Source organism: Drosophila innubila (assembly GCF_004354385.1).
Source record: "Drosophila innubila isolate TH190305 chromosome 2R unlocalized genomic scaffold, UK_Dinn_1.0 1_C_2R, whole genome shotgun sequence".
In the NCBI taxonomy this organism is placed as follows: domain Eukaryota; kingdom Metazoa; phylum Arthropoda; class Insecta; order Diptera; family Drosophilidae; genus Drosophila; species Drosophila innubila.
The window spans coordinates 1,107,251-1,132,413 of record NW_022995374.1 but is presented as its reverse complement, the minus strand read 5'-3'; the positions used below and the strand labels follow the sequence as shown (position 1 = coordinate 1,132,413).

Below are 25,163 nucleotides of genomic sequence, written 5' to 3'. Positions count from 1 at the left end.
CAAAGTTCATGCTCGATCAGCTGTTGCAGTTGAAATTTATTGCTATACGATCACGTTATTTTCATTTCTGTTTGTATTAGGAGTTAAAATGTTCTCTTGTTTTTTTCAAATTGCGAATAACTCGACATATCGAACACCATTTTCGAGTGTTCACTGTGCTGCTGATAAATCGACAGCTGCGAATTCAGCTGTTGCTGTTGGAAGTGAATCATCAGCGAGCTTGGACTCCTGTGAATTTGGCAGTAACAAATATTTTTTACTATGTGGATTAAGTGGAATTCTGAGTTGTGGTACGACTCACACGTTTATGGTGCCTCTGGACTTGGTCAAGTGCCGTTTACAGGTGGATCGGGTTAAATACAGGAATCTGTTCCATGGCTTCAAGGTAGAGTTGTGGTGTTATCGAATTTTCTTACATCACTAGTGGTAACGTTAGAAACATGTTTAAATTAACTAGTGAACTTAATCAGTCATCGTTTATCTTGCAGTTGGTCAGATTAATTTCAAATTTTCTTTAATATTGTTTTTACTTTATTTACCCAAATACTATGAAAATCAGTGTTGTGACTAATTAGCTTATTTCTTAATGCATTAGTCACTTCATTGGCATTTAAATAAATAATGCTAATGAAAACCAAATTTCACTAGCATTGAAATTAGTTCAATTACATGAAATATAATAAATTCAAATTTAAATAATATTTCATTGGCAGTTAATTTTTAAATGCTATTGACATCTGATTTCATCATCATTAATTTTATTGAATAAGCATGAAAATAAATAAATAATATATACATATGAAAAATTTTGTCTGGGAACGTTATCATTTAAAGCTAAATGATTATAAGTGAACTTTAAAACAATTTCATTAATGATAAAAATAAAATTGACTTACATATTAAGAGCTAAATGATTATATGAAAATTTTTAAGAGTTTTCATCAATGATAAAAATAATAACGGATAAAATGATAAAATCTGACCCACTGAATAGTTGAACTTTCTCACCCAATTGAACTAAAAATGACAAATCTATTTCAAGGTCACCATTGGGGAGGAGGGAGCACGTGGTCTGGCTAAGGGATGGTTTCCAACCCTCATTGGATATTCGGCTCAGGGTTTCTGTAAATTTGGACTCTATGAACTATTCAAAGTGAAATATGCCGAGATAATTGGCGAGGAGAATTCCTATCTGTATCGCACTTATTTGTATCTGGCTGCATCCGCTTCGGCTGAGATCTTTGCCGATGTGGCTTTAGCACCTTTTGAGGCTGCCAAGGTGAAGATTCAAACGATGCCCGGTTATGCTAATACCTTCCGTGAGGCAGTGCCCAAGATGATCAAGGAGGAGGGAGTCGTGACGGCCTTCTACAAGGGATTGGTACCATTGTGGATGCGTCAAATTCCCTACACTATGATGAAATTCGCCTGTTTCGAGCGCACTATGGAACTGCTTTATAAGCATGTGGTTCCCAAACCACGTGCCGATTGCAGCAAATCGGAGCAGTTGGTGGTGACCTTTGCTGCGGGTTATATTGCCGGTGTCTTCTGTGCCATTGTCTCGCATCCCGCCGATGTCGTTGTCTCCAAGCTGAATCAGTCCAAAGGCGCCTCCGCTGGCAGCATTGTCAAGTCTCTGGGATTCATGGGCATGTGGAGTGGTTTGATGCCACGTATTCTGATGATTGGCACACTAACTGCCCTACAATGGTTCATCTACGACGGTTGTAAGGTCGCTTTGCGTCTGCCACGCCCACCACCGCCAGAGATGCCCGCCAGCCTGAAAGCCAAGCTAGAATAAAGCTAAATACCCCAAAAGTGTTCAAAAAATAACAATATTTAGTCGAAAATTACAGGAAAGATTCAACCCTATCAGCAGGGCGGCTCTGACTATTCAATCTTATCTAATCAACTTTTTACACTCTCTAAATCCAAGGCCATTGGAATATTTTTGTTCTACATTCTTAAAATATACATTTATTTGCTATACTCGACCTTAAAGTATTAACTACTATTACAGTATTAAAATTCCTGAGAAGTCTACGAACGCTTTTTTGATTAAAAAAAAAAACGGAAATTGCTAAAAAAAAAATTTATCCATAAAAATCGATCAATATGACTTATATCAATATATATATCAATTTGATATTATCAATACTTAAAGCCTGTATTTTAATGTCTAGTCAATGTTTACCAATTTTTGTTAAAAATAATGTTAAATTTTTTTATTGTATACAATGGATTTTATTATTTTTGTTTTAATAAAGTAAAATGTTAATTTTTATTTTTCGATAATCTTTATTATCTTGCAAAAAAATCAAAACACTTATCAAAAAACGAGCACTCGCTGTCTTCATAAATAGCGAGTATTTACGTAAAAAAGGCTGTTTTGGCAACACTGATATTACTATTAACAGTCATGGTAGCTGCGAGTGTAAAGAAAACAGAAATATATTTCAACACACTCTGAATAAATAACGATATAAATAAACCGCCAAAAACAGCAGTGCTGCAAAGCGGAGTACATGTTCGATCAGCTGTTGTTGAATTTCATCGCAATTCGATGTTATGTTGATATCGATGGCCGAGTGTGCGTGTGTGTGTGTTTTGCGTGGGCAGATAAAACAGTGCTGTACAATGCACAAAACATCTAATTTGTTATATGAAGAACGCACATTGATTTCATTAAATCAAAGCAAACAAATTAAATGTGTGCAGCGCGTAGTCAAATTGTTAGTGCATTGTTTAAACAAAATGTGGTCGTTGGACGCATTCAAACAGCTTGTAAAAATAATGCCAGTAAACAAAATCATCGCAAATATTGCAATATTTCAAGGCACCTGAATACAAGCACAAATACAAGCATAATTGTTGATAATACGGCTGAAACCGTTACGCCGCACGCTCTTATCAATCAATCAATCAAGCCAAAAAGTGTGAGTGATTTCCAAGAGCTCTACGAAGCAACCAAAAAGAAATTTCAATGTAAGCCTTAAAAAATATAGTTGATAGGCACTGTAGCCAATATGCATACCATATGTACAGTTGGTCAAGTCATTATTTTGACAAAGTACTAAAATAAAGTAAAATAAACTGGCACTTTGACGAAAGAATTTGTTGACTATTGTATTTCAATATGTTTTACTTAATATGTTTTATACGAAATTTCAAGTATGTTTTTTATTAATTATTTTTATTGTTTTAATTGTGATCTAAAATTAAAATTATTTGATAAAATTACACGTGGTCAAAGGAATTAGTTGACTGACTGTATGTACAATAGGGTGCATCGATTTTTTCTAATTATGCTAATAATAATATGCTACAAATTTCAAAAAATTTAATTTTTCAATTTCAAAAGCTGGGACCAGAAATTTATTTTAAAAAATGGTTTCTTAGAAAAAACATCTTAAAGTTGACCGTAGATTTCGAATTGGGGTTACCATTTTTACATTTTTTTTTTGGGTCCATACAAATCGATGCACTCTAATGTATGCAGATTCAGTTGCAACAAAGAAATTGTCTATTATTAGTAGGGTTAAATGGTTTGAACCTAATGTGTTCTTATGTGATTGTTTTGTTTTCTTTTTTCTTTACTCGTATAGCCAAAAAACTACCCGTCGATGTCCATCCAGATGCGGTGTTTGCCTGCAATGAACTTGACCTGAGTGAGGTGCAGGTCTATGGCTTCGACTATGATTATACGCTGGCCTGTTATAAGCCCATATTGGAGAATTTGCTCTACAATTTGGCACGGGAAATGCTCGTGAAACGCTTCAGATATCCGGATGATATCTTGGAACTCGAGTATGAACCTAATTTTGCTGTGCGCGGACTGCACTATGATGTGGAGAAGGGTCTACTTGTCAAACTTGACTCGTTTCTGCAGCTCCAATTGGGATCCGTTTATCGGGGACGCACCAAAGTGGAGGCCGATGAGGTCCTGAAACTCTATCACAATCGTCTGCTGCCCATTGCCTATGTGGAGGGTCCCAATAGCTCCCATCAAGTAAGGCCGTTTTAAATCTGATTTAATTACCCATAAGAATATTGAAAGTTAAGCTCAGAATTTCAAAATTGGGCAAAGAAAATTGGAAATTATAAACAATTATTCGAAGAGGAAAATAGTGAGTAACCAAAAATAGGAATGACATAATTGCAAATTTAAAATTCGGTTAAAATTTAGACGGTATAAATAAAAAAAAGCCGAATTAAGTATTAGTTTGAGGAAACGAAACAATAATTAGAAAATTTAAATTTATGAGAATGATGTCAAGTTACAAAAAAATATAAGAAATAAATAAAAAATACACAAATAAACAAATTAAAAACATGAAAATTAGGGAAATTCCTGATCAATTGATTAAAACATTCTATTAAAACTTTTTTTAAATAAATTCTTCATTTTTTCTTTATTTGTTTCACAGCACAATACAAACTCGAAGATGGTACAACTGGCAGATCTATTCTCAGTGCCAGAAATGTGTCTGCTGTGCAATGTTATCGAATATTTCGAGCACAATCGCATCGATTACAATCCCGAAATAGTATTCCATGATACGAGAACCGCAATGGGTTCCTGCCATCCCATAATGCATGCGACTGTAATGAAGAATACGGAAAAATATATCGAACGCAATGCAAAATTGGTGCACTATTTAAAAAAACTGCAAAAGGCGGGCAAGAATCTCTTTCTGGTAACCAACAGTCCATTTTCATTTGTGTAAGTTCGACATCGATATTGTTTAAATATTTTACTAACTTTATATTATTTTTAACAGGAACTGTGGCATGTCTTTTCTGGTAGGACCCAATTGGCGTGATTTCTTCGATGTGGTCATTGTCCAGGCTCGAAAACCCAAATTCTTTACGGACGAATCTCGGCCCATACGGCTCTACGATGAGAAAACTAGATCACATGTCTGGGATCGCGTTTTCAAGCTGGAGAAAGGCAGAATATATTATGAGGTACGAATTATTAAAACGCTTTTTATTTACTTATTTGACGTCAACTTAAAGAAGTCATTAAAATCATGATTATATTAAAAGCACAGTTAAAAAAAAGAATTGAAAAAAAAAGCTGCAATAACCATTTTAATGTATTTATACATAAGAAAAAAGCTGTTGATATTGTTGATACCTAATATTGTTTGTATATTTAGTCATTGTCTATTTATTTTGTATTTATTCAATTGTTTTTTGTTTTTCCTCAGGGTTCTGTGCGTCAACTGCAGGAACTGAAAGGTTGGCGTGGTCACTCAGTGCTCTATTTTGGCGATCATCCTTATAGCGATCTGGCGGATGTCACCTTGAAGCACAGCTGGCGTACAGGTGCTATAATCAGCGAGTTAGCTGTGAGTATTATTTAAAGATGCAATTCAAATCAATTGAGTCACTGTACTTAACAAAATTAACCACCAGAATACGATCATAAATTTTTTTAACGTTTAAAAGCAGTAAATTAACTTTTAAAATAATATTTAAAAATATTATTTTGAACTAATATATATATAAAACCGTTAGACGTAAACTTGAAATTTTGACACAACATAGCTAAGTAAATTTAATCGTGAGATAATTATAAATAAACTTTTAAAATTGCAAGTTGCTAAATAAAATTGTAAATTGTAATTGCAGCACGAAATTGAAACATTGAATCGCGTGGATTTTAAGAAGAACGCCAATTGGCTGCAGATGCTGACGCAGCTCATCGAGGACACGCAGGACGATGACAGCGAGGCGGCTCAGGTGTGTCTACGTGCTTGGATGGAGGAGCGTGATCAATTGCGGTAAGTCAATAAAGCATTTCACTTGAATATTCAACTAAAAAATCATTTATATTGCAGCAACAAAACAAAGAACGTGTTCAACGAACAATTTGGCAGCGTTTTTCGCACGTATCACAATCCCACGTATTTCTCACGTCGTCTTTTCCGGTTTGCCGACATTTATACGAGTGACATTACGAATTTGCACAAGTTCTCGACATCGCACACCTTTTATCCCCGACGCGGCGTTATGCCCCATGAATATGCCTCACATTTTATTTAAAACAGGAGGGAACATTATTTCGGAGCTCTCTCTTTAGCAACTATCTTGCCACGAGGCTGCTTACAAATATTACGTAGTATTAGGTTGATAAAGTGCCAGAGTGTTGTTGTTGTTTTTAGATTTGATGCTAGAGAATTTATCTATATATATATATATATGTGTTAACAGGGATCGCAAATAAGAGTTATGATTTTACAAATATTAAAAACATCTAAAGATGATCTGTGTGATTGATAATATCCCAGATGTACTACTTTTATTTTTAATTTTTATCATAAATATGAATCGCCTTTCGCACCATTCGTAATGCTTTCGTCACTAGCGTGCTCAGTGACTTAAAATTTTTATTTTTGATCTGAATGACAAAAATTATGACAATAATTCGATTTCAATTTGTATTTAAAAATTATAATAACTAGTGTTCTTGATAAAATTTGAAGACAAGTCTTTTTTTTAATAATAATTAATATTTTAAAAATATAAATTATAAAAAAAATATTTGATGATTTAATTAATATTAACCGCTTTTTTTTAGTTCAAATTAATTTATTGTTAGAAAATGTGTAAATTTTATAAAAGCTAACCTTTTTCCATTTAAATTTTAATAATTATTTAATGTTTATTAAAATTGTTCAGCCACCTTGTACTACCACAAACAAATTAAATTATTTTTGTTATAAAAATGATATTCATTAAGATCCCTGATTGTTAGTTTATTGCTCAATAAAATCGTTGTAATAGTTGACAAATATCCGTCTTGTTTCTTCTGAAAGGTATTCAAATGTAGAACGCATAGATTTTAAATCCTGGGCATGGCATTTGTGTTTCTTCCAAGCAATGAGATCCAACAAGTAGGTCAACTTGGAGATGTATTCAAGGGAGTTGTTGCCACTTTGTGCTGCAATGCCAGCCAGCTGGAATTCGATAATCGACGACAATTGGCCATAATCAAAGTCATTCAAGTGGACACCTTCTAAATAGGAAACATTAATTAATTTTTCAGTACTTATTTAAGTTAATGAAATACCTTCCTTGGCAGCAAAGCAAGCCTCAATTAGTTCCTTAGCCAGACTCAACTTAAGACTGTGATAATCCAGCAGCCAATTATTTAAATTATCAAAAGCCTTGTAAAGTTGACGACGTAACTTTGGTTCTTGACAATGTTCCAGAAGCTGCAGAAAGTCATCATACCATGTGAACAGCTGTGTCTTGCCGCAGATGGAACAAGAAATGTTGACATTATCATCAGGTTGCAGCCACCAGCTGCAATTCTCCTGATTGGGAAGAGAATGAGGTACAAAGATCTCTTGGCATTCGGATCTCTCACAACGATAACGATGAAATTTAAACTGCAGAGAAAAAAAAATTAATTCTTACAAGGAATACAAAACTAATGGATATAGGCTACAGTTGAGAAAGTAAAAATGTATATAAAAACCTACATAATCCTGATCTTGTTTTTCACGTTGACACTTGTTGCAGCAACAATTAAACTTGTAGACGTCTTGCAGTTGTGCCTGGCGCTGGAAAGACAACGAGTTCCTGCAGTCCAGTGTATAACAATTGAAGATCTCCTCGCCAGATTTAATTTCCTCTGCAGCAAAGTTGCTCACGGTGCAGCCATCGAATCTGGTGCGGATTGAAGGCGAGCAGGCGTGATTACATAGACTCAGATACGGCAAATTGATGGCCGTAATTAAGGCTGATTGTGATAACTTGTGCAGAAAGCCTAATCTCAAGTGATGCGGACTTTGCCAGAGGGAAGGCTGCAACAAGGCAAACTCATTGGAGGGCAGAGAGATGGGAATGATGGCGTCGGCCACGTGACCATTGACGAGCAGTTGTCCAGCAAAGCGCAGGATCAGAGCAGCAATTACCAGATGCCAATCCTCACTGGAGATGTTCTATAAGAATTTTGACAGTTAATTAATTTATAATTGCACGATAAAATCGTTATCGTTATGTTTTTCTCATTTGAATTAGCTAATTTGAACTTCCATCTTTCGTATGCTTTTTTTATTTTTATATTTGGACTTATGTTACCTATGTTAAAAATTACCTTATTAGAACCAGTCTTTAACACATCATAGAAATTTGTGCATTTGTGTAGATAAACTTGCAACAAATTGGCGCAGAGTGTGTGGTAAACAAGTTCTTCCGGAGACGCTTTGTCCAGGTGTGAAATCATGTTTAAACTCTGCACAGATTGAGGAGCAGTTTCATGGTAATCGTGTCCAGTTAGCGACATGAGAGATTGCCAGATTTCTGTGGCATTCTTGCAACCATGCAGCTGTGACAGCAACTGTGGCAAATACGTAAGCAGCAGACGCAGTGCCAGGTGAGAAACCCCCAACATCTTCAGAAGATCACAACGATATGCGGCACATTCATAACTGTGGATTGTGGCATGCAACTGGCGACAACGGCGGGAACAGTAGACGACACGCTGGTGACAATCGGGACATGGAATCGGAGCACACATCAAAACGGATGCACATCTCTGGCAGATGAGTCGCTGCTCAATGGGAACAAAGCATTTAGCCTGCTCCTTGAATATCTGATCTCCTTTGGGAATCAGCTCCTTGGCGAGCATGTGGCGTCCTCTGCTTCCATTCTCCCTTATGCTGCAAAATAAAGAGAAATTGATAGTATTTAAATATATTTGTTCTGATATTAAAATGTGTTATCATATACATTTCGTGAGTTTTCCTGGGCTCTTGCTGCTGTGATTTCAGCTCCTCTAGTCTTTGAGTATTCTCCATAAGTTTAAGCTGTTGTTTTAACTGCTCCAATTGCTGGCGATAGCTTTGATTCAGCTCCAATCCCCTCAAGCTCGACAAATGCTCTTCCAGCTTCCTAGCATCGCCCATTTTCCAGGCGCAATGTGCCTGTCGCATGATTAGTTTGTGCTGCAGCTTCTGCGGATATCCGGAGTCCAGGGCTGCAGCACAGTCATCGTAAGCTTGCTCAAAGTATCCGAAATCCTGGAGCGCCATTCCACGATTCGCATATCCCAAACTGAGTTCATCATAGGCATTTTCTGCTGCCAGAATGGCCTGTGTGTAGAGGCGACAGGCGGCAAGCAGACATTCCACTGAATTTGCAACATTTTTAGCTGATTTTGATTTATACACGCGGTTTCCTTCCTCCCTCAAAAAGCGCGAACGTTCAGCGCAAATTTGTTTATCCGTCGGTTGCTCTAAATTCCCCAGTAATTGTTGGGTCAGTTTATTGAAATATGTGTTCCTGTCAGCGGGCAGTATATGCAGCAATTTAATTGTCTCCAATTCATTTTTATAAACACCAGTTAGGTTAATTAATTCACTTTGTTTGGTAAAAGTTTCAGCCAAGCCGAACATTGTTTTGATTTGTTTTACCGGCTGATCAGCTGTTTGTGTGGTCAGTGCAATAACCAATCTAGTAGATCGACCGACCGCCACAATCTGTCCACAGTTTGGAGATAAAATTGGCAAGCGTCCTTTTTTTGGGAAACCAAGGCTGCCATATTACTTGGACCGGCTAGGGAAAAGATTATAAATGGCGTGCGTTTTAAATTCACAAATTTAAACATCAAACAATTGCTTAAAATAAAGGTGCTTATGAATATGGAAAGTTCGTTACACCTCGGGGTAAACAGTTGTATTTTCTAATTCTAAATGAAAAATTCGAAGCTCTTCAAAATCCCAACAAATACTCTGCAAAACTTCTTAAAATACCAGCTTCATAATTTAAAAGAATTACCAAAATAAGATACTTTTTGGAGAAAATGGCTAAATTAAAAAATCAGCTATTACGCATTCAAGGCGTTCAAATAAATAGTAGCTCTTTTACTGAGACCAAGGTGGCAACGTCTTTTAAAGAGAGAGATAAAATTAAGTTTGTTGTTGTCTTTTCGGGCATAAAAACAATAATTTTCAGCAAATTGCAATTATGGATTTGCAACAATTGGAGGAGGAGGCGCGTCAGGCAGCACTGAAGGACATACAGAATATGCTGCAGCGTCCCGGGCAGTTGGAGAAGGTGGAGCAGTATCGTCATCGCATTGCCAGGAAGAAAGCTTCAGTGGAGGCGTTGCTCAAAACGGGAATGCAAAATCAGCTGGAGGGAGTGCGAGTGGGACTGAAACAGCTGGAGACCTGTATGCAGGATGTGCGAGAGGTACGACGACGCATGGATGAGGTGGAGCGACTGCTGGAGGGTGTGCCCGACGTATACGATGCCCTGGAAGTGGTGCGCGAGGAGAACACAAAGCATTCACAGTATGCCACCGCTATGGAGAACCTCAAGCACATCTTCAATGTCGATGTCAGTGTGCAAAAGACAATGGCTTTAATCGATGAGGATAAATTACTGAATGCCCATCAATGTTTATCCGAATTGGAAAACTCCCGCGATGACTTATTGTATGAACTGCATAAACAACCGAAACAACATGCATCCGATAAGATTACACTCAAGCGTCACTTCGAGAAGGTGGACACTGTCTCGCAGGTAGGGGTGTTCGCATATAAATATAAAAAAACTATATATATGAGGGGTACTCCTGAAACAGGTTGAGTAAATATTAAAAAATATATAGGGGGTATTCCTGAAACAGGTGGACACTGTCTCATTTATAAATATCACGATATGAATATCGCTTAAAAATATATTAAATAAATATATTAAATAATCGATCAAAATACGAATATTCTATAAACCCACCCTACTCGCAGGCTCTGGAGAAGAAGATTCGGCTCATTCTCAGTCGCACTCTGAACACGGTGCGCAAGAAACCAACTGTGATTGTCACCGCACTGCGGATCATTGAGCGGGAGGAGAAGAACGATCAGTTTGCTGTCCAACAGCAAAAGGTAACGGGTTTCCTGCCTCCGGGACGACCGAAGGCGTGGCGTAAGATGATCATGGATGTGCTCCAAGCAGCCGTGGGAACACGCATCGAAGGCTCCAAGTTGGAGGAACGTGCGGATAATAAAATGTGGCTGGTTCGTGATTTGGAAATACTGCGTCAGATCATCCTCGAGGATCTGCGTGTGGTGAAGTCCTTATGTGTGCCCTGTTTTCCGCCACACTATGACATATTTAACGAGTACGTCAAGTTCTATCACGAGGGATTATCCAGTTATGTAAGTAAATTTGTATTACTCCATATATTTACTTACTTTCGGGGATAGTACATGTAAATAGTATTTTCCAATTTTTCCTAGAAAAAAGCTAAAAACTAGCCATTATTATGTAAATTATTACTCCAACTTTTTTTTAATATACAAATTTTTATATAAAAATCAAGCAATATTTAAAAATAAATGGGATAACGATAAACATTAAATAATAAATGTTATTTCTGAATGGGTAAAATATTGAAATTAAATATAAAACATAAACTTGTCTCAGCTATGTGGTGTAAAAAGTTCCGCCTCCTAGGACTTATGGTTTGGGCTGTGCAATGATCAGTGAGTGATTGAGTGAGAGAGTGAGTGAGTGAGTGAGTGAGTCAGGACAAAGAGCTTTATATATAAATATTATTAATCTTAATTTCTTTGCAGTTGGACAACATTGTGCGGTCGGGATTGGAGGGCAATGAGTATGTATCGATGCTGGCCTGGGTAACACACACGTATCCAGGTGGCGAGCTGATGTCGCATCCGGAGATCAATGTGGAGGTGCATAAATTGGCTGGTCCGCTCTTGAGGCAGGAGCATTTGAAATCTCTGGAGAATGAATATCTGCAGAATATGCAGCGTAATTATCAGGAATGGATGACAAAGGCGGCACAGACAGAAAAACAGGAATGGTTCTCGGAAATGGTGCCCGATCAGGATGAGCATTACTATCACACCTCAGCGCCAGTGATCATATTCCAAATGATTGATCAGCATTTACAGGTGACGAATACCATACACCAGGAGCTGACATTCAAGGCGCTTGTGATGAGCATTCAACAGGTGGAGATCTTTGGACAAACCTATCTAAAGAATGTCATTGAGCTGAAGGAACATCATTTTCGTAATCGTGATCAGATTAAATACTTTACGCATTATATTATTACAATTGTGAATAATAGTCAGCAGATGGTGGAACTGGCACAGCAGATGAAGCAACTCTATTGGCCCAAGTCACGCACAGAACACTATGAGGACTTCGAAAAGTTACTGGGCACCTTTCAAAGGATTCGGGCGCATGCTGCCAACTATTTGCTGGAGGAAGCCTTCCTGGACATGGAGTGTCATTTCAATGATCTGTTTACGGTCAAATGGCTTGGCAGCACAATTGCTGTGGATACAATTTGTGTGACATTGGATGATTACTTTCAGGATTACAATCATCTGCGTCCGGCCAACTTTGAGATGGTCATCAATGAGGCACAAAAGCTTCTGGCCAAGCGGTATATAAGAGCACTGCTCTCCAAACGTCTTTCAAAGCCGAGAGTTGAATGTGATGCTATAACGAGAAAGATCAACCAGGAAGCAAAGCGTTTTAAGCTGTTCTTTGAGAAGATTGCACCCAAAATCTCGTTAAGTGACTCGCCATTGGATTTAATAGCCACATTGTCGGCATTGCTCATTTCTGATATTGAATTGCTCATCTTGGATTTGCATACGCTTCTAGGGAGTTATCCTTCGCTTAGTGAGGATCATTTGGTGCGACTTTTCTATATACGCAATGATGTGAAGGCGGCGGAGGTGCGGGAAAAGGTTCAGGATGCAATGAAGTCGAAAAAATCAATGGTCAGCATTGCCAAACAGGATTGCATCTTCAAGGAGATTGTCTTTAGCGATAAACTCTGGTAGAACAGCAAAAATAATAACAACAACAACAGCTTAAATTACTACTACAACTACACTCACTTCCAGCATAAATAAACCATTACTTTACTGACTATGCTTTGTTTTTATAGCTTATTTAAAATATTATATATAACTAAAATTTATTAGCTTCTTTAGAAAACTGTTTTTCAATTTTGCTTATATGTACTGGAAAAAAGAGTACAGTGAGGAAAAAAAATTAAAATTTCTAAGTGAATGAAGTTTTTGATACAGAATGAAATTAGAGACCAAATCATGATCAAAATGACATTCCGATTGAAAATCGGTTAAGTCTAAGCAAAGTTATGAGAGATCAAAGTTTTCGAAAAAATGTCAAGGGGTATGTATGGAAAACTTGATGACAGATGGCTTGGAATCGAAAAAATATCAAATTTTCTAGATGATACAAATTTAAATGCAGAGTTAATAAAGAGGCCAAATCATGATCAAAATGACATTCCGCTTGAAAATCGGTTAATTTTGGATGAAGTTATGAGAGATCAAAGTTTTCGAAAAAATGTCAAGGGGTATGTATGGAAAATTGGATGATAGATGGCTTAGAATCGAAAAAATCTCAAATTTTCTATATGATACAAATTTAAATGCAGAGTTAATAAAGAGGCCAAATCATGATCAAAATGACATTCCGCTTGAAAATCGGTTAATTTTTGATGAAGTTATGAGAGATCAAAGTTTTTGAAAAAATGTCAAGGGGTATGTATGGAAAACTTGATGACAGATGGCTTAGAATCGAAAAAAATTTCAAATTTTCTAGATGATACAAATTTAAATGCAGAAATAATTTAGAGGCCAAATCATGATCAAAATGACATTCCGCTTAAAAATCGGTTAATTTTTGATGAAGTTATGAAAGGGCAAAATTTTTGGAAAAATATCAAGGGGTATGTATGGAAAATTTGATGACAGATGGCTTGGAATCGAAAAAAAATCAAATTTTCTAAATGATAAAAATTTATGCTCAGAATAAATAAAGAGGCCAAATCATGATCAAAATGATATTTGGATTGAAAATCGGTTAAGTTTTAGCAAAGTTATGAGACATCAAAGTTTTTGATAAAATGTCAAATAAAAATATCAGATTTCCTAAATAATAAAAATTTAAATGCAGAATTAATTTAAAGGCCAAATCATGTTTAAAATGATATTTCACGTAAAATCGGTTTAGTTTTGATCAAGTTATATCGGTTAGAAATTTTTGACAAATTGTCATGGGGAAAAGAAAGTACCCAAAAAAATGGACAGTGAAGGAAATATTTCAAGTGAGTTAAATTTTGATGCAGAGACAATTTAGAGGCCAAATATTGAACAAATTGCTATTTGGAATAAAAATCGTTACAATTATGACAACGTTATGACAGCTCTGTAATTTTGTATATCGTTTTATCCTTTAAATATGTAAAATACTGTAACAACTCAGCTGGCAGCAACTGTAAACACTATACAGCACTATCCAGCCACTCCACCCACAACTGAACGCAGTCAGCTGTTTCATTTAATTTGCCGCACAACAACAACGACAAGTAAACAAACTATCGAAACTATCCAGCACTAGCCAACGTCAGCCCGCCTCCCACCTCACATTCTCATTCGACTCATGCCAATGGCCAGTCAGCTGTCTCACACACTTTGGCGCGCTTTCGCTCAGAGCTTTCATGCGGCGAAAGCTTTCGAGCATGTGCAAAGCGCGCAGTGGCGTAGTACATTAGTTGCCATGCCCGGGTAATGCTGAAGGGGGCGTGGGGGCATTACAGGTACGCCACTGGACGCAGCATAAGCAATTGTGGAGTAGCACGTTTCCATATGATTTTCTTTTTCTGTTTCCGTTTTCAGTTCTCAGTTTTGTTTGTACAGCAGCAGCGGCGTCGGCAGCGCAGCGAGCAACAGCGGAGATTATATTTTTCAAAATTTATTTATGTTTTTAGTGTTGAGTTTAAACGTGTCCGATATAATTTATTTAATATAATAAGCAAAGTAGTAAAAATAAAACAAATATTACATACATATTTACGGTGAGTGTGACCGGAAAAGAGTTAATCGGTTATATATAATTATGTTTGTATGTTTGCCATGTACTCAGCATACATACATATTTATAAATTTATTTATTTATGTATAAATTGTTTAACATTTTATGAATGCGGTTTGTTGTTGCAGAACCTAGAAAACTTTTCTTTTTTATTTTATTTTTTGGTTGTTTTGTTTGTGGCATATAAAATCAATGCTACGCTCTCTTTCTCGCAGCAGGCATTCGCTGTGCCGCTCTCTGTGTGTGTGTGTTGTGTAGAGAGAGCATGAATTGTATAAGCAGCTATTGTGCTGGTATTGGTGATCCCCTGGGGTGGCTTCTGGTCCAGCAGCGATGCAAGTGCAAAGAGTAAGAAGCATAAGAGGCAGAAGAGAAGCAAGCAGATGAGTTTCCAATGTCCATTCACCCACAACAACAAATCTATTAATAAATGCATGTTGAACCTTGTATAGACTGCATTCTCTCTCTCTGGCTCTCTCTCGCTTTTACGCTCTCAGCTAAAGCAACTCTTATCAGCGCTTGTCGCGCGCCTATTCTTATCATTATTCAAACGAGTAGACGTTACTTTATTTATTACATTCAATTAAGGTGAATGCTTTGCAAACTAACTACAAATTAGACTAACGGTATTTCCATAGCTCATTTTTTCCATTTATTTATTCTATTGTGGCTTCTGTTCTTGGGTTTAATTTCGTACGAAGTGTAATTGCAACTGTTTAAATTCACGAATTTGCATTTTCCGTGTACCAGACCTTCCGCCATCCCCATTCCCATTTCCACTTAAACAAAATAGTGTAAAACAAACACATATGCAAATATACAATTACAGAGTGTTTTGCCGACTTTTCATTGTAATTCTCCAGAGCGGACGCATAAAACCAGCTATAAAGCTTTACTTTGTAAACAAATAAGACTTAAATTCATTCGTGAACGGTTCTCTTAAAAAAAGGTGCTCTTATATTTCAAATAATTGAATTTCAAAAAAAAAAAAAATGTGTAAGAGATAGAAATATTGGTACAAAACAAAGGATAAGGATTTCATTAAATAAAACAAATATATTTTGGATCTTAGGAGACGTAAGTATAGTAAGAAATTATAATTTACCAGGCGAAATCGGGAAGAATGCTGAGAAAACATTCTTTAACACTTAGCACACGCTAGTGATTAAATTTTCACTATTCTTAAAATATTAATTTAAAAAAAATTCGTTCTCCTTATAACTTTTATAATATTATAATATTTTAAAATAATTTTTACTATATTTAATTTTTACTATATGTTATTTATACATATTCATCATTCTGTAAATCCTTTCTAATTTTTCTCAGTTGTAGAAGAATTCTTCAGACTGATCGAACGCTATGAGCAAATCGCATCGGGATCACAAGATCGTAATAATCGGCGCTGGAGCATCGGGAATTGCCTGTGCGACAAAACTGCTCGAATATGGATTCCAGAACGTGCTCGTCATTGAGGCGGAGGATCGTCTCGGAGGTCGGATACATACGATACCATTCGGGGATAATGTAATCGATCTCGGGGCACAATGGTGTCACGGGGAACAGGACAACATAGTGCATGAGTTGGCGAGCAAACACGATCTGCTAGAATCAACGGGACCGGTTTATGAGAACTATCAGTGTGTGCGGAGTAATCGGGAGGTATTACCCGATAACGTGGCAAATAGACTGAAGGCAATTGTTGGAGACTCGCTGGTGACGCGACAATTGGAATTGAGACATTGCAGTGGCTCTCTGGGTAGTTATCTGTCCAACAAGTTCTACGAGATGTTGCAGAGACCCGAAAATGCGGATATCGATCAGATAATTGCCGAAGAGTTTTTCGACAACTACAAGAAGTTCGAAAACTCGGTGGAGGCATCCGATACACTGGACGAGGTCTCAGGACGTGGATATCTTAATTACTGGGAATGCGAGGGTGATATTTTATTAAACTGGAAGGACAAGGGTTATGTGGAATTACTGCGTCTTCTGATGCGCAGTCGGGAAACGGAAACGGAAAAAGAACTAGGAATTTTGGAACAAAGAGTACTCTTTAATCGCCAAGTCAAGACTATCAATTGGAATCGCAATGATGCGCGTGTCGAGTTGAAGCTCTCCAATGGTGAAAGTTGTCTAGCTGATCATGTGATCGTCACTGTCTCCTTGGGTGTACTTAAGGAGCAGCATTTTCAGCTATTTGAACCGAAATTACCGGTGGCCAAACAACGTGCGGTGGAGGGTTTGGCATTTGGCACAGTTAACAAAATCTTTGTGGAATTTCCTAAAGCCTTTTGGCCTGAAGATTGGACGGGTTTTACGTTGTTGTGGCGGGAGGAGGACCTTAATGATATCAGGAATACCTCTCAGGCCTGGCTGGAGGATGTCTTTGGCTTCTATCGCGTCAGCTATCAACCTCACATTTTAGCTGGCTGGATTATCAATGCGAATGGCAGACATATGGAGACTCTACCCCAGGATGAGGTGCTAGCCGGTTGTATGTATCTTTTCCGGCGCTTCCTCAACTGGCAGATACCGGAACCTTTGAGTTTTCGCACCTCCGCCTGGTATACAAATGAGCATTTTCGTGGTTCCTACTCGTTTCGCTCTATGGACACTGAAAGATTGGGCACGGGAGCCAGCGAACTGGCTCAGCCATTGACGGTGGTCGCCATGACACCTCAATCTCCGACTCGGGACAAATCTCTGCCTCAGCAGAGTCGCTGTGATAAGCCAATTGTCCTGTTTGCCGGTGAGGCAACTAGCGAGCATTATTACTCCACGGTCCACGGAGCTGTGGAGGCGGGCTGGAGGGAGGCCAAGAGATTGGCCGATTTCTATGGCCTCAATGTGACCAAGTCGCAGCTATAGCATCGAAACAATTCAACTATATAACTGTGCAATGTGGCGTAAGGAGAGTTTGTCTTTATAGGTCCTACTAGGACTTCAATCAATCAATCAATAATACTAAAACAGACTTTATTTATTTGCATAAGGTATATAAGGATTTTACTTCAATTCTGCGACTATATCATATATGTATTGACGATATACGTATATGAGCTATGTATACTACAAAAGTGCTGAATTCTTATTTATATCGACATCTTGCAGCTGCCCAATAAAGTTGTTCAAATCTTAAAAGCGAATTTTTTTAAGGGATTCCCCAATAAATATGGGTTAAAAATGGGTTAACGTGGGTTTAAAGAGCATAGACTTGATAAGATAAAAGATATATGGTCTTTACAGTGTTGAATTATTATTTATATTCACATATTGCAGCTGTCTAATTATCTACTTAAGTCTTAGAAGAAAGTGTCCTAAAGGGTTTTTTTTAGAAAGGGTTAAATGACTTTGATTTGATAAGAAGTCTATATATATGAAAGGAGAATTGATATAGGGGCTTAGAAGTGATGAATTTAAAATATTTTTACATCTTGAAGCTGACAAATAATGTTTTTTTATGTCTTAGAAGAAAGTGTCCTCAAGGGTTTTTTTTGAGAAAGGGTTAAATGACTTTGACTTGATGAGAAGTCTATATATATGAAAGGAGAATTGATATAGGGGTTAAGAAGTGCTGAATTTAAAATATTTTACGTCTTGAAGCTGACAAGTAAAGTTCTTTTTATGGCTTAGAAGAAAGTGTCCAAAAGGGTTATTTTTTTTAAGGGTTGGATAAGTTTGACTGGGTAAGAAGTCAACAAAAACATGTCAAGGGAATATTCGGGAAATATTTTTCCCATCTTAAAGCTGACCAATACAGTTGTACAAGTATAAGAAAAAAAGTGTCCTAAAGGGTTCTTTCGGGGTAGGGTTAGTCGTGTAATCCTGAGTTGAAAGGCTTATCTAGTGTAAATTCCTTGGTCTAATACCCTAGTCTAACATAGTCTAGGTGGGGAGGCAGGCTGGGAAAGCCTTATTGAAAAAATTGCTTGTCATTTTTCCAAATTATATAAAATTTCGACCTATGGGAAGTGTAAGTGACTGTAAATGACGGTGGTTAATTCCTAATTTCCTCGCTTCTGCCTCCTGTGTAGTGCTGGTCGAAAAAGCCGCATCGACAACTCCACAATCGATACCATGCATCCAAACGTAAATCACCCAAGAAGCTCAGTCAATCCTTCAACTCGGAGCCGAATATAGTGATACTTGGTGCTGGTGCCGCCGGATTGGCCTGCGCTGTGGCGCTCAAAAAACAGGGATTTGAGAAGGTACGCATTGTGGAGATGTCGGATCGTATTGGAGGTCGCATTAGGACAATGAGATTTGGCGATAACTATATCGATATGGGTGCTCAGTGGGTAAATGGTGAGCACGGCAATGTTGTCTTCCAAATGGTCAAGGAACTCAATATGCTGGACTCATCGATGGATTACTTTGTGCGCTCTGAATGGATACGATCGAATGGGGACCGAATGCGACGCTCCTTGGTCGTCAAGTTAATTAAAGTCATGCGGCAAATATTTAATAACAGGCATGCGGATCTCATCCATTATGAGGGCACTTTTGGCGAGTACCTGGTGGAGAAGTTCGCCGAGGCTCTATCGACGCCACAGTTCCGCAATGTTGATCGTAAACTGGCCGCCGAATTTCTGCGCACCTTTAAGAAAATGGAGGGAGCTGCTGTCGATACGGATCTGAGTGCATCCGGATATGATTCATTCAGTCCCTGTCAAGGGGATTGCTTTCAGAATTGGCGGGACGTGGGGTAAGGCAAGGGTCAAGATAGGGTGATCAGTTTTTATACCCTGAGCCCTTTAAAAATGGGCAAAAAGGGGTACAATGCTCAGGTTCAACAGCCGAGTCGATCAAACCATGTCCGTCTGTCCGTCTGTCTGTCTGTCTGTCTGTCTGTCTGTCTGTCCGTCTGTCTGTCCGTCTGTTTGAACGCGTCGATCTCAGAGATCATAAGAGCTAGAGACTTCAAACTTGGTAAGTAGGTTCCTGGATACTGTACGCAGATTGAGTTTGTTTTTATTTTTGGATCGGACCCCTAAATCATATAGCTGCCATACGAACGATAGATCGAAAATGAAGTTGTAGTATGAAAACATCTTTTTAAATCGGGTAGCCCTATCTTATTTATATTTCATCCTTTACAGCTACAAGCAGTTCCTGCGCGTCCTTGTCGATGGTGATGAGATGAATGAGCATGGTTTACTCAAGGACTGCATCGATTTCAATACACGCGTTTTGAAAATCAATTGGGATCGCTTCGATGGCACTGTGCAGATCTCTTGCGAGAATGATAATCAGTATTTGGCTGATCATGTGGTGGTCACCGTTTCGTTAGGTGTACTCAAGAAAAACACTCGACTCTTTGAGCCAATTTTGCCATTGGCCAAAAGAAAGGCAATCAATTTTCTCGGCTTTGCGCAAGTTTGTAAAATATTTGCCGAATTCGATGAACCATTTTGGGCAGAGAACTGGTGCGGTTTTAATGCCATGTGGAGGACGGATGATCTGAATCAACCGCAGCTGGAGTGGTTATCGGATATCTATAGCATACATCCGTATGCGTATCAACCTCGGGTACTGCTCGGTTGGGCCGCGGGTCCCAATACGGAAATAATCGAGTCAATTGACTCGAAACTACTGACACAGGGCATCATGTATATGCTGAGAAGATTTCTGCCCAAAATGAAGATAACACAGCCTAAGCGATTGGTGAGCAGCCGATGGAGTATAGATCCCGCCCATTTGGGGGCATATTCCTATCCATCCCTGCTGACCAAGAGCTATAATACAGGACCCGATCAATTGGCCCAACCCGTTAATCTGCTGGCCTATGAGCCAACCAATTCGTCCTATGTGTCCTTGTTTGACTTGAGACCCATATCTGTCCGACCTATTTTACTGTTTGCTGGCGAGGCGACTAGCTCCAAGCACTACTCGACAGTTCACGGGGCTGTCGAGACGGGACTACGTGAGGCTCGTCGTCTTACCGGCTACTACCAGAAGGATTTGTATTAAGGGTTTTATAAATAGGTAGAAACGGGCGCATAATCAAATTTAAGAGTTATATATTTCAATAAAGAGTGTCAATGGTAACTTTTAATTCTGTTATTACTTTACACTTACTGTAGTAAGAGTTTCAGAAGAGGTAGCAGTACGCGCATATTCAAACCCCGAAATTTTATTTTCACTTAAAAATCATTAGGGTCATTTTAGTATTTTTTTGATTATAATAAACTCTTTGTAGAAGTTTAAGAAGAAGAAGCAGCACCAGTTGTGTATTCAAAATCCTTCAGTTATATTTTTCTATAAAAAATGCTTAATGTCACTATAGTTTTCCTTTATGATCTGTGGCTTAAAGTCCAGTTCCGTTGCCTTTTGCAGTGATTCCGCATAGAGGGGTAAACGTTGCGTCAAACGGAAGCCCCAGAAATCCTTCACCTGACGACACAAGTTCAGATCCAGTTCCGTCACCAGCAGACCGTCATTGCAACGTGATAAGCTCTGAAAGGAAAGTTGTCAATACTCATGTAGTTATCAATTTAATAATACCCTATAAGAAGTACTATATTTTTGAACTACTCGAAAAATGTAACCAAAACAATCATTTTAAAACTGAACTAGACTTTTTAGAATTTTTTTACTTTGAATGTTTTTTGAATTTTACTACAGTTTTTTTTCGCCTTTCTTTTGGATTTTCCAATTAGTTTTTAGAATTTTTAATTGCCATTATTAGACCTACCGGAGTTCTTGAACCATCTGGGGCGGCCACGTATGAGGAGCCGTAGAATGGTCCGAATTCCTTGTGCGCCGGTTGTCCATCTCCCGAGGTGTATTCGTTAGGGAATTCCTCGGTGCCCACGCGATTGATGCCCACTGTAAAGTAACTGTTGGCAATGGCCGCATTTCGGGCCTCAATGCACCACAGTGGTTCCGAGAGTCTTCCAATTGTAGCCGAGGGATTGAACACAATTTCGGCGCCATTCAAACCGAACATCATCCAATTCTGCGGATGATGGCGACCATAGCAGATATTAATGGCTATTCTGCCGAAATCCGTTTCGAAAACTGGATGTCCAGTGTTGCCCTCCATGTAGTAGGTGGATTCATTAAAGTCTCCCACTCGTGGTATGTGATTCTTGCGATGTTTTCCTATATATCGACCACTGTTCGATATAACCACCGCCGTGTTCCAGATCGTCTCTCCATGCTCCACATCTCTTTCCAGTATCGAGCTGATGATAACCATGTTGTAGGCCTTGGCCAGCTCAGAAAGCATCTTGGTTGTGGGTCCCTTTTCGGCTTCCTCGGCAAATTCGCACCATGGGAACTTTTCGCGAGTGCAGAAAGCAAATGGCATGGCTACAGGGTGAAAATTGAAGAATAGAAGCATAAGATTAAAGAATAAATAAATGATATTATTATACAAAAAATTATAAAAATATAATAACAAAGACAGAAAAACTAAGAATAACATTCAGAAAACATAATAAACTAGTCGAAAAGCCTTTAGTCGAGATCCCTACCATTGAATACCCGATACTTATTTCAATATATATTAAAGTACTTTACAGAAAATTCTATCTAATAAAAAAACTACTGCATACTTTTGGGTGCTTGTATTGCCTTAATTTTTAATAACTTTGGTTAGCTATTGTTGCCGCTCTACTTGTCCAATCTTGATGCGATTAAGTGAGATAATAGATAATATTAATAGATAACGTTAATGTCCATAAAAAACGTATTATTTTAAAAGCTGGTTCTGGTGGTTTTTAATAATAATAGTAGAATATAAAGAAAATGTCTAAGTAAAAAAAGAAAATTTAAAAAGCTATTTTTGTAGCAAGGAATTTAAACATTTTTGTTTCCCAGTTATTTTTTTCCTGTATTAATTTTCAAATTTACATTTTGGAAATGCTTCTTAACTAGTCTTTATAATTTCTTTATTTTCGTGTTCTAAATTTTTGTTCCTTCTCTATTCATTTTTTCTGATTGAAACTTCTTTGATTATACTCAAGAAAAGTAAGCAAAAAAGTGTATTATTTTTTCCCCCCCTAATTTAAAGTTTTCTAATATTGTGCTATATTTTTGGCTTTTTTAAAATAATTTTTCTAGGTTATCTTAGTAAGAAATTATAAAATACTCACTCCATGCCTCCTGGGTGCACACAATGTTACAGCCCGCCTCTGCCGCCGCCTTGATCATGGCCTTGACCTTCTTCCAGATTGCCTCCCGTTGCTGCTCAATGGGCGCCGTCGTTGGCAACGCGATGGAATTCTGGATGGCACCCACTCGGACCAGACGTGGTTTTCTCAATTCCTCCGGGCGAGCGGTGAAACGATATCCCTTGATTTCAAAGGCATTTGCCTTGGCAGTGGCTAAAGCATCAGCCGGCAATTCGAGGGTTTGACTAAAGGGTTGCAAAACAAAACCAGAGAGAGAGAGAGAGGGTGTTTTAGATAGAGCGAGCAAAATATAGACTGAGTTCTCTCTCAGTTTGTTAGTCTTATTTACTGTTTCGTAAACATTGCTTTCGCTTTTCAAGTGTTTTCATGTATCTGTCTTTTTGTTTTGGTCGTCAATTTTTGCCACAAGCTTTTGATACGACCAACAATGTGTGAGTGTGTGTTTCACATGGCGTATACGTGATATGTATATTCTAATTATAAATTTAATGTGCGCTTTTGCATATATATAAATTTGTATTAATATAGGGAAATCTACATAGATGTTCATCAAAGTTCTATGCAAAGTATTTCACTTTCTTCTAGACTTATCTCTTCACTTCACTTATCTCTAAGTCTTCACAATGTATTAAAATATGTCAAATCTAATGTCAAGCGCATAATATGTATAGTCAAATAATTGTTTTGATAATATTAAAAATTACTATATACTTTTTTAATTTTCAAAAATATTAAGCGCAACATATATATTTTTTATTTGCTCTAAGAATCCAAAGCAATAAAAATTAAGTAAGCTGAAATTTTTAAAACCAACAAAGGTATTTATATTAATTAAATGCTCTCAATTTTGTGTTTATTGCTTTTTTAAATAAATAACAATCAAATAAATTTTGTTAAGATCAAGAAAAAACAAGAACAAATATATAGATAAAACCTAAAAAGGTATATAAAATAAGAAAAAGTGTGTGAAACTGTCTATATACAATTTTGTATTTCTTAAAATTTAAATTATTGATAAAAAAAATGATTTAATTTTATGTTAAACGCTTTTAATTTTTAACTTAAATATTGTTATAAAATCAAATAAATATATATATATATTTAAAAAAAAATATTTTTTTATATGTTACTTACTCCTTTTCCACGCCATAGAGAATACGCTTCACCTCCCTCAGCTCCGCTGCTGGCAAATGCTTTTCCAAGCACTCATCAAGACTCTTTAATTCAAATGCCGACATAATTGCTAATTAGGAAAACACACACACACACAGTCAGAGAAATGCGCAAATTGAATAAATTGAATTTCGAGTATTTCGGGTACTCGTTTGTGGAACAGCGAACCACTCGCGATTAGCTCACAATTCGGAATGTTAATGCCACGCGATCGCAGCCTGTTCCGCAGTCAATTTCAATTTCGCTGACTCTGCTGCTGCCTCTGTCTCTGCCGCTGCCTCTGTCGCTGCCTGCGTCGCTGCCTCCGCTCTGCTGGTGTTCCTCGCCTCATCTGCCCTCCCAGCTGCTCCTCTCCTCTCTTGCTTTGACCTTATCTCATTGAGCAACGACGCAGCTGATAAACAGACCTAAGTCAACTGAGCAGTCGCTTTCTTAACCCTTATGTGACCCAATTGTCTTTAATTAAAAATTTAATTACAAAAAATTAATAAAAAACTATGCCGAAAAGTAACTTATTAATTTAGATTTTTTTAAAAAACATTTTGATGAATTTAAATGTATCTTTAGTGGTTTAAGGAATTTACAAATTTAATAAATAAATAAACACAGAGCCAACTTGGTTAACACTGGAAAATTCTGCACTTGCTAATATTTCAGTTGATTTATCTGATTGCATTAAGTCTAGTCAGTAATTATTTTGAGTTTGTTTATCTACTCATAAAATAATAGATTGTAGCGCTTATCAGCAGAGAACACTCAATGTTCTCGTGCTTTGTGATTTTACAGAAAACATATGCAAATATAAATCTCAGAGAACAAGTGCACATATTAACACCTAAGTGAGTACTTTAGGTACATCTGTACTAAGTAGTATTCAGCACTTTTTTTTGACTAAGAAACATTTTTAAATACATTTTAACTCTGTTATTTTTTTAGATATAGCAA

The 25,163-nt window shown here is 37.4% G+C and overlaps 7 protein-coding genes across 9 annotated transcripts; 5 read left to right on the top strand and 2 right to left on the bottom strand.

Annotated features, from left to right (window-relative positions):
- The first annotated feature begins 1 nt into the window (after position 1).
- LOC117783494 (phosphate carrier protein, mitochondrial-like) lies at positions 2 to 1,903 on the top strand. The gene is made up of 2 exons (XM_034620909.1): positions 2 to 385; positions 1,043 to 1,903. Exons 1-2 carry the CDS (start codon positions 89 to 91, stop codon positions 1,799 to 1,801), a joined length of 1,056 nt encoding a protein of 351 aa, XP_034476800.1. The 5' UTR covers positions 2 to 88; the 3' UTR covers positions 1,802 to 1,903.
- Positions 1,904 to 2,616: 713 nt separating this feature from the next.
- On the top strand, positions 2,617 to 6,055 carry LOC117783492 (5'-nucleotidase domain-containing protein 3). Of its 2 annotated transcripts, none has more exons than XM_034620906.1 (7): positions 2,617 to 2,985; positions 3,606 to 4,009; positions 4,428 to 4,723; positions 4,782 to 4,968; positions 5,214 to 5,354; positions 5,638 to 5,789; positions 5,847 to 6,055. In XM_034620906.1, exons 1-7 carry the CDS (start codon positions 2,709 to 2,711, stop codon positions 6,049 to 6,051), a joined length of 1,662 nt encoding a protein of 553 aa, XP_034476797.1. In that variant the 5' UTR covers positions 2,617 to 2,708; the 3' UTR covers positions 6,052 to 6,055. The 2 variants fall into 2 exon arrangements, with proteins under 2 accessions (XP_034476797.1, XP_034476798.1); XM_034620907.1 differs by having other exon boundaries at positions 2,798 to 2,936.
- Positions 6,056 to 6,743: 688 nt separating this feature from the next.
- Positions 6,744 to 9,412, bottom strand: LOC117783490 (SET and MYND domain-containing protein 4). Of its 2 annotated transcripts, none has more exons than XM_034620902.1 (5): positions 8,746 to 9,412; positions 8,111 to 8,675; positions 7,494 to 7,955; positions 7,079 to 7,400; positions 6,744 to 7,024 (listed from the first exon to the last, which is right to left on the bottom strand). In XM_034620902.1, exons 1-5 carry the CDS (start codon positions 9,408 to 9,410, stop codon positions 6,765 to 6,767), a joined length of 2,274 nt encoding a protein of 757 aa, XP_034476793.1. In that variant the 5' UTR covers positions 9,411 to 9,412; the 3' UTR covers positions 6,744 to 6,764. The 2 variants fall into 2 exon arrangements, with proteins under 2 accessions (XP_034476793.1, XP_034476794.1); XM_034620903.1 differs by having other exon boundaries at positions 6,744 to 7,021.
- A 449-nt stretch (positions 9,413 to 9,861) lies between these two features.
- LOC117783491 (exocyst complex component 3) lies at positions 9,862 to 12,933 on the top strand. Its single transcript, XM_034620905.1, has 3 exons — positions 9,862 to 10,542; positions 10,767 to 11,177; positions 11,598 to 12,933. The coding sequence occupies exons 1-3, from the start codon at positions 9,982 to 9,984 to the stop codon at positions 12,840 to 12,842; spliced, it is 2,217 nt and encodes a 738-aa protein (XP_034476796.1). The 5' UTR covers positions 9,862 to 9,981; the 3' UTR covers positions 12,843 to 12,933.
- A 1,737-nt stretch (positions 12,934 to 14,670) lies between these two features.
- Positions 14,671 to 18,048, top strand: LOC117785375 (spermine oxidase-like). The gene is made up of 2 exons (XM_034623341.1): positions 14,671 to 14,887; positions 16,234 to 18,048. Exon 2 carries the CDS (start codon positions 16,267 to 16,269, stop codon positions 17,773 to 17,775), a length of 1,509 nt encoding a protein of 502 aa, XP_034479232.1. The 5' UTR covers positions 14,671 to 14,887; positions 16,234 to 16,266; the 3' UTR covers positions 17,776 to 18,048.
- An 806-nt stretch (positions 18,049 to 18,854) lies between these two features.
- On the top strand, positions 18,855 to 20,962 carry LOC117784621 (spermine oxidase-like). Its single transcript, XM_034622417.1, has 3 exons — positions 18,855 to 18,880; positions 18,942 to 19,612; positions 20,007 to 20,962. Exons 1-3 carry the CDS (start codon positions 18,872 to 18,874, stop codon positions 20,875 to 20,877), a joined length of 1,551 nt encoding a protein of 516 aa, XP_034478308.1. The 5' UTR covers positions 18,855 to 18,871; the 3' UTR covers positions 20,878 to 20,962.
- Positions 20,963 to 21,133: 171 nt separating this feature from the next.
- Positions 21,134 to 24,400, bottom strand: LOC117784622 (beta-ureidopropionase). The gene is made up of 4 exons (XM_034622418.1): positions 24,180 to 24,400; positions 23,007 to 23,269; positions 21,602 to 22,221; positions 21,134 to 21,363 (listed from the first exon to the last, which is right to left on the bottom strand). Exons 1-4 carry the CDS (start codon positions 24,281 to 24,283, stop codon positions 21,166 to 21,168), a joined length of 1,185 nt encoding a protein of 394 aa, XP_034478309.1. The 5' UTR covers positions 24,284 to 24,400; the 3' UTR covers positions 21,134 to 21,165.
- Between the last annotated feature and the right edge of the window lie 763 nt (positions 24,401 to 25,163).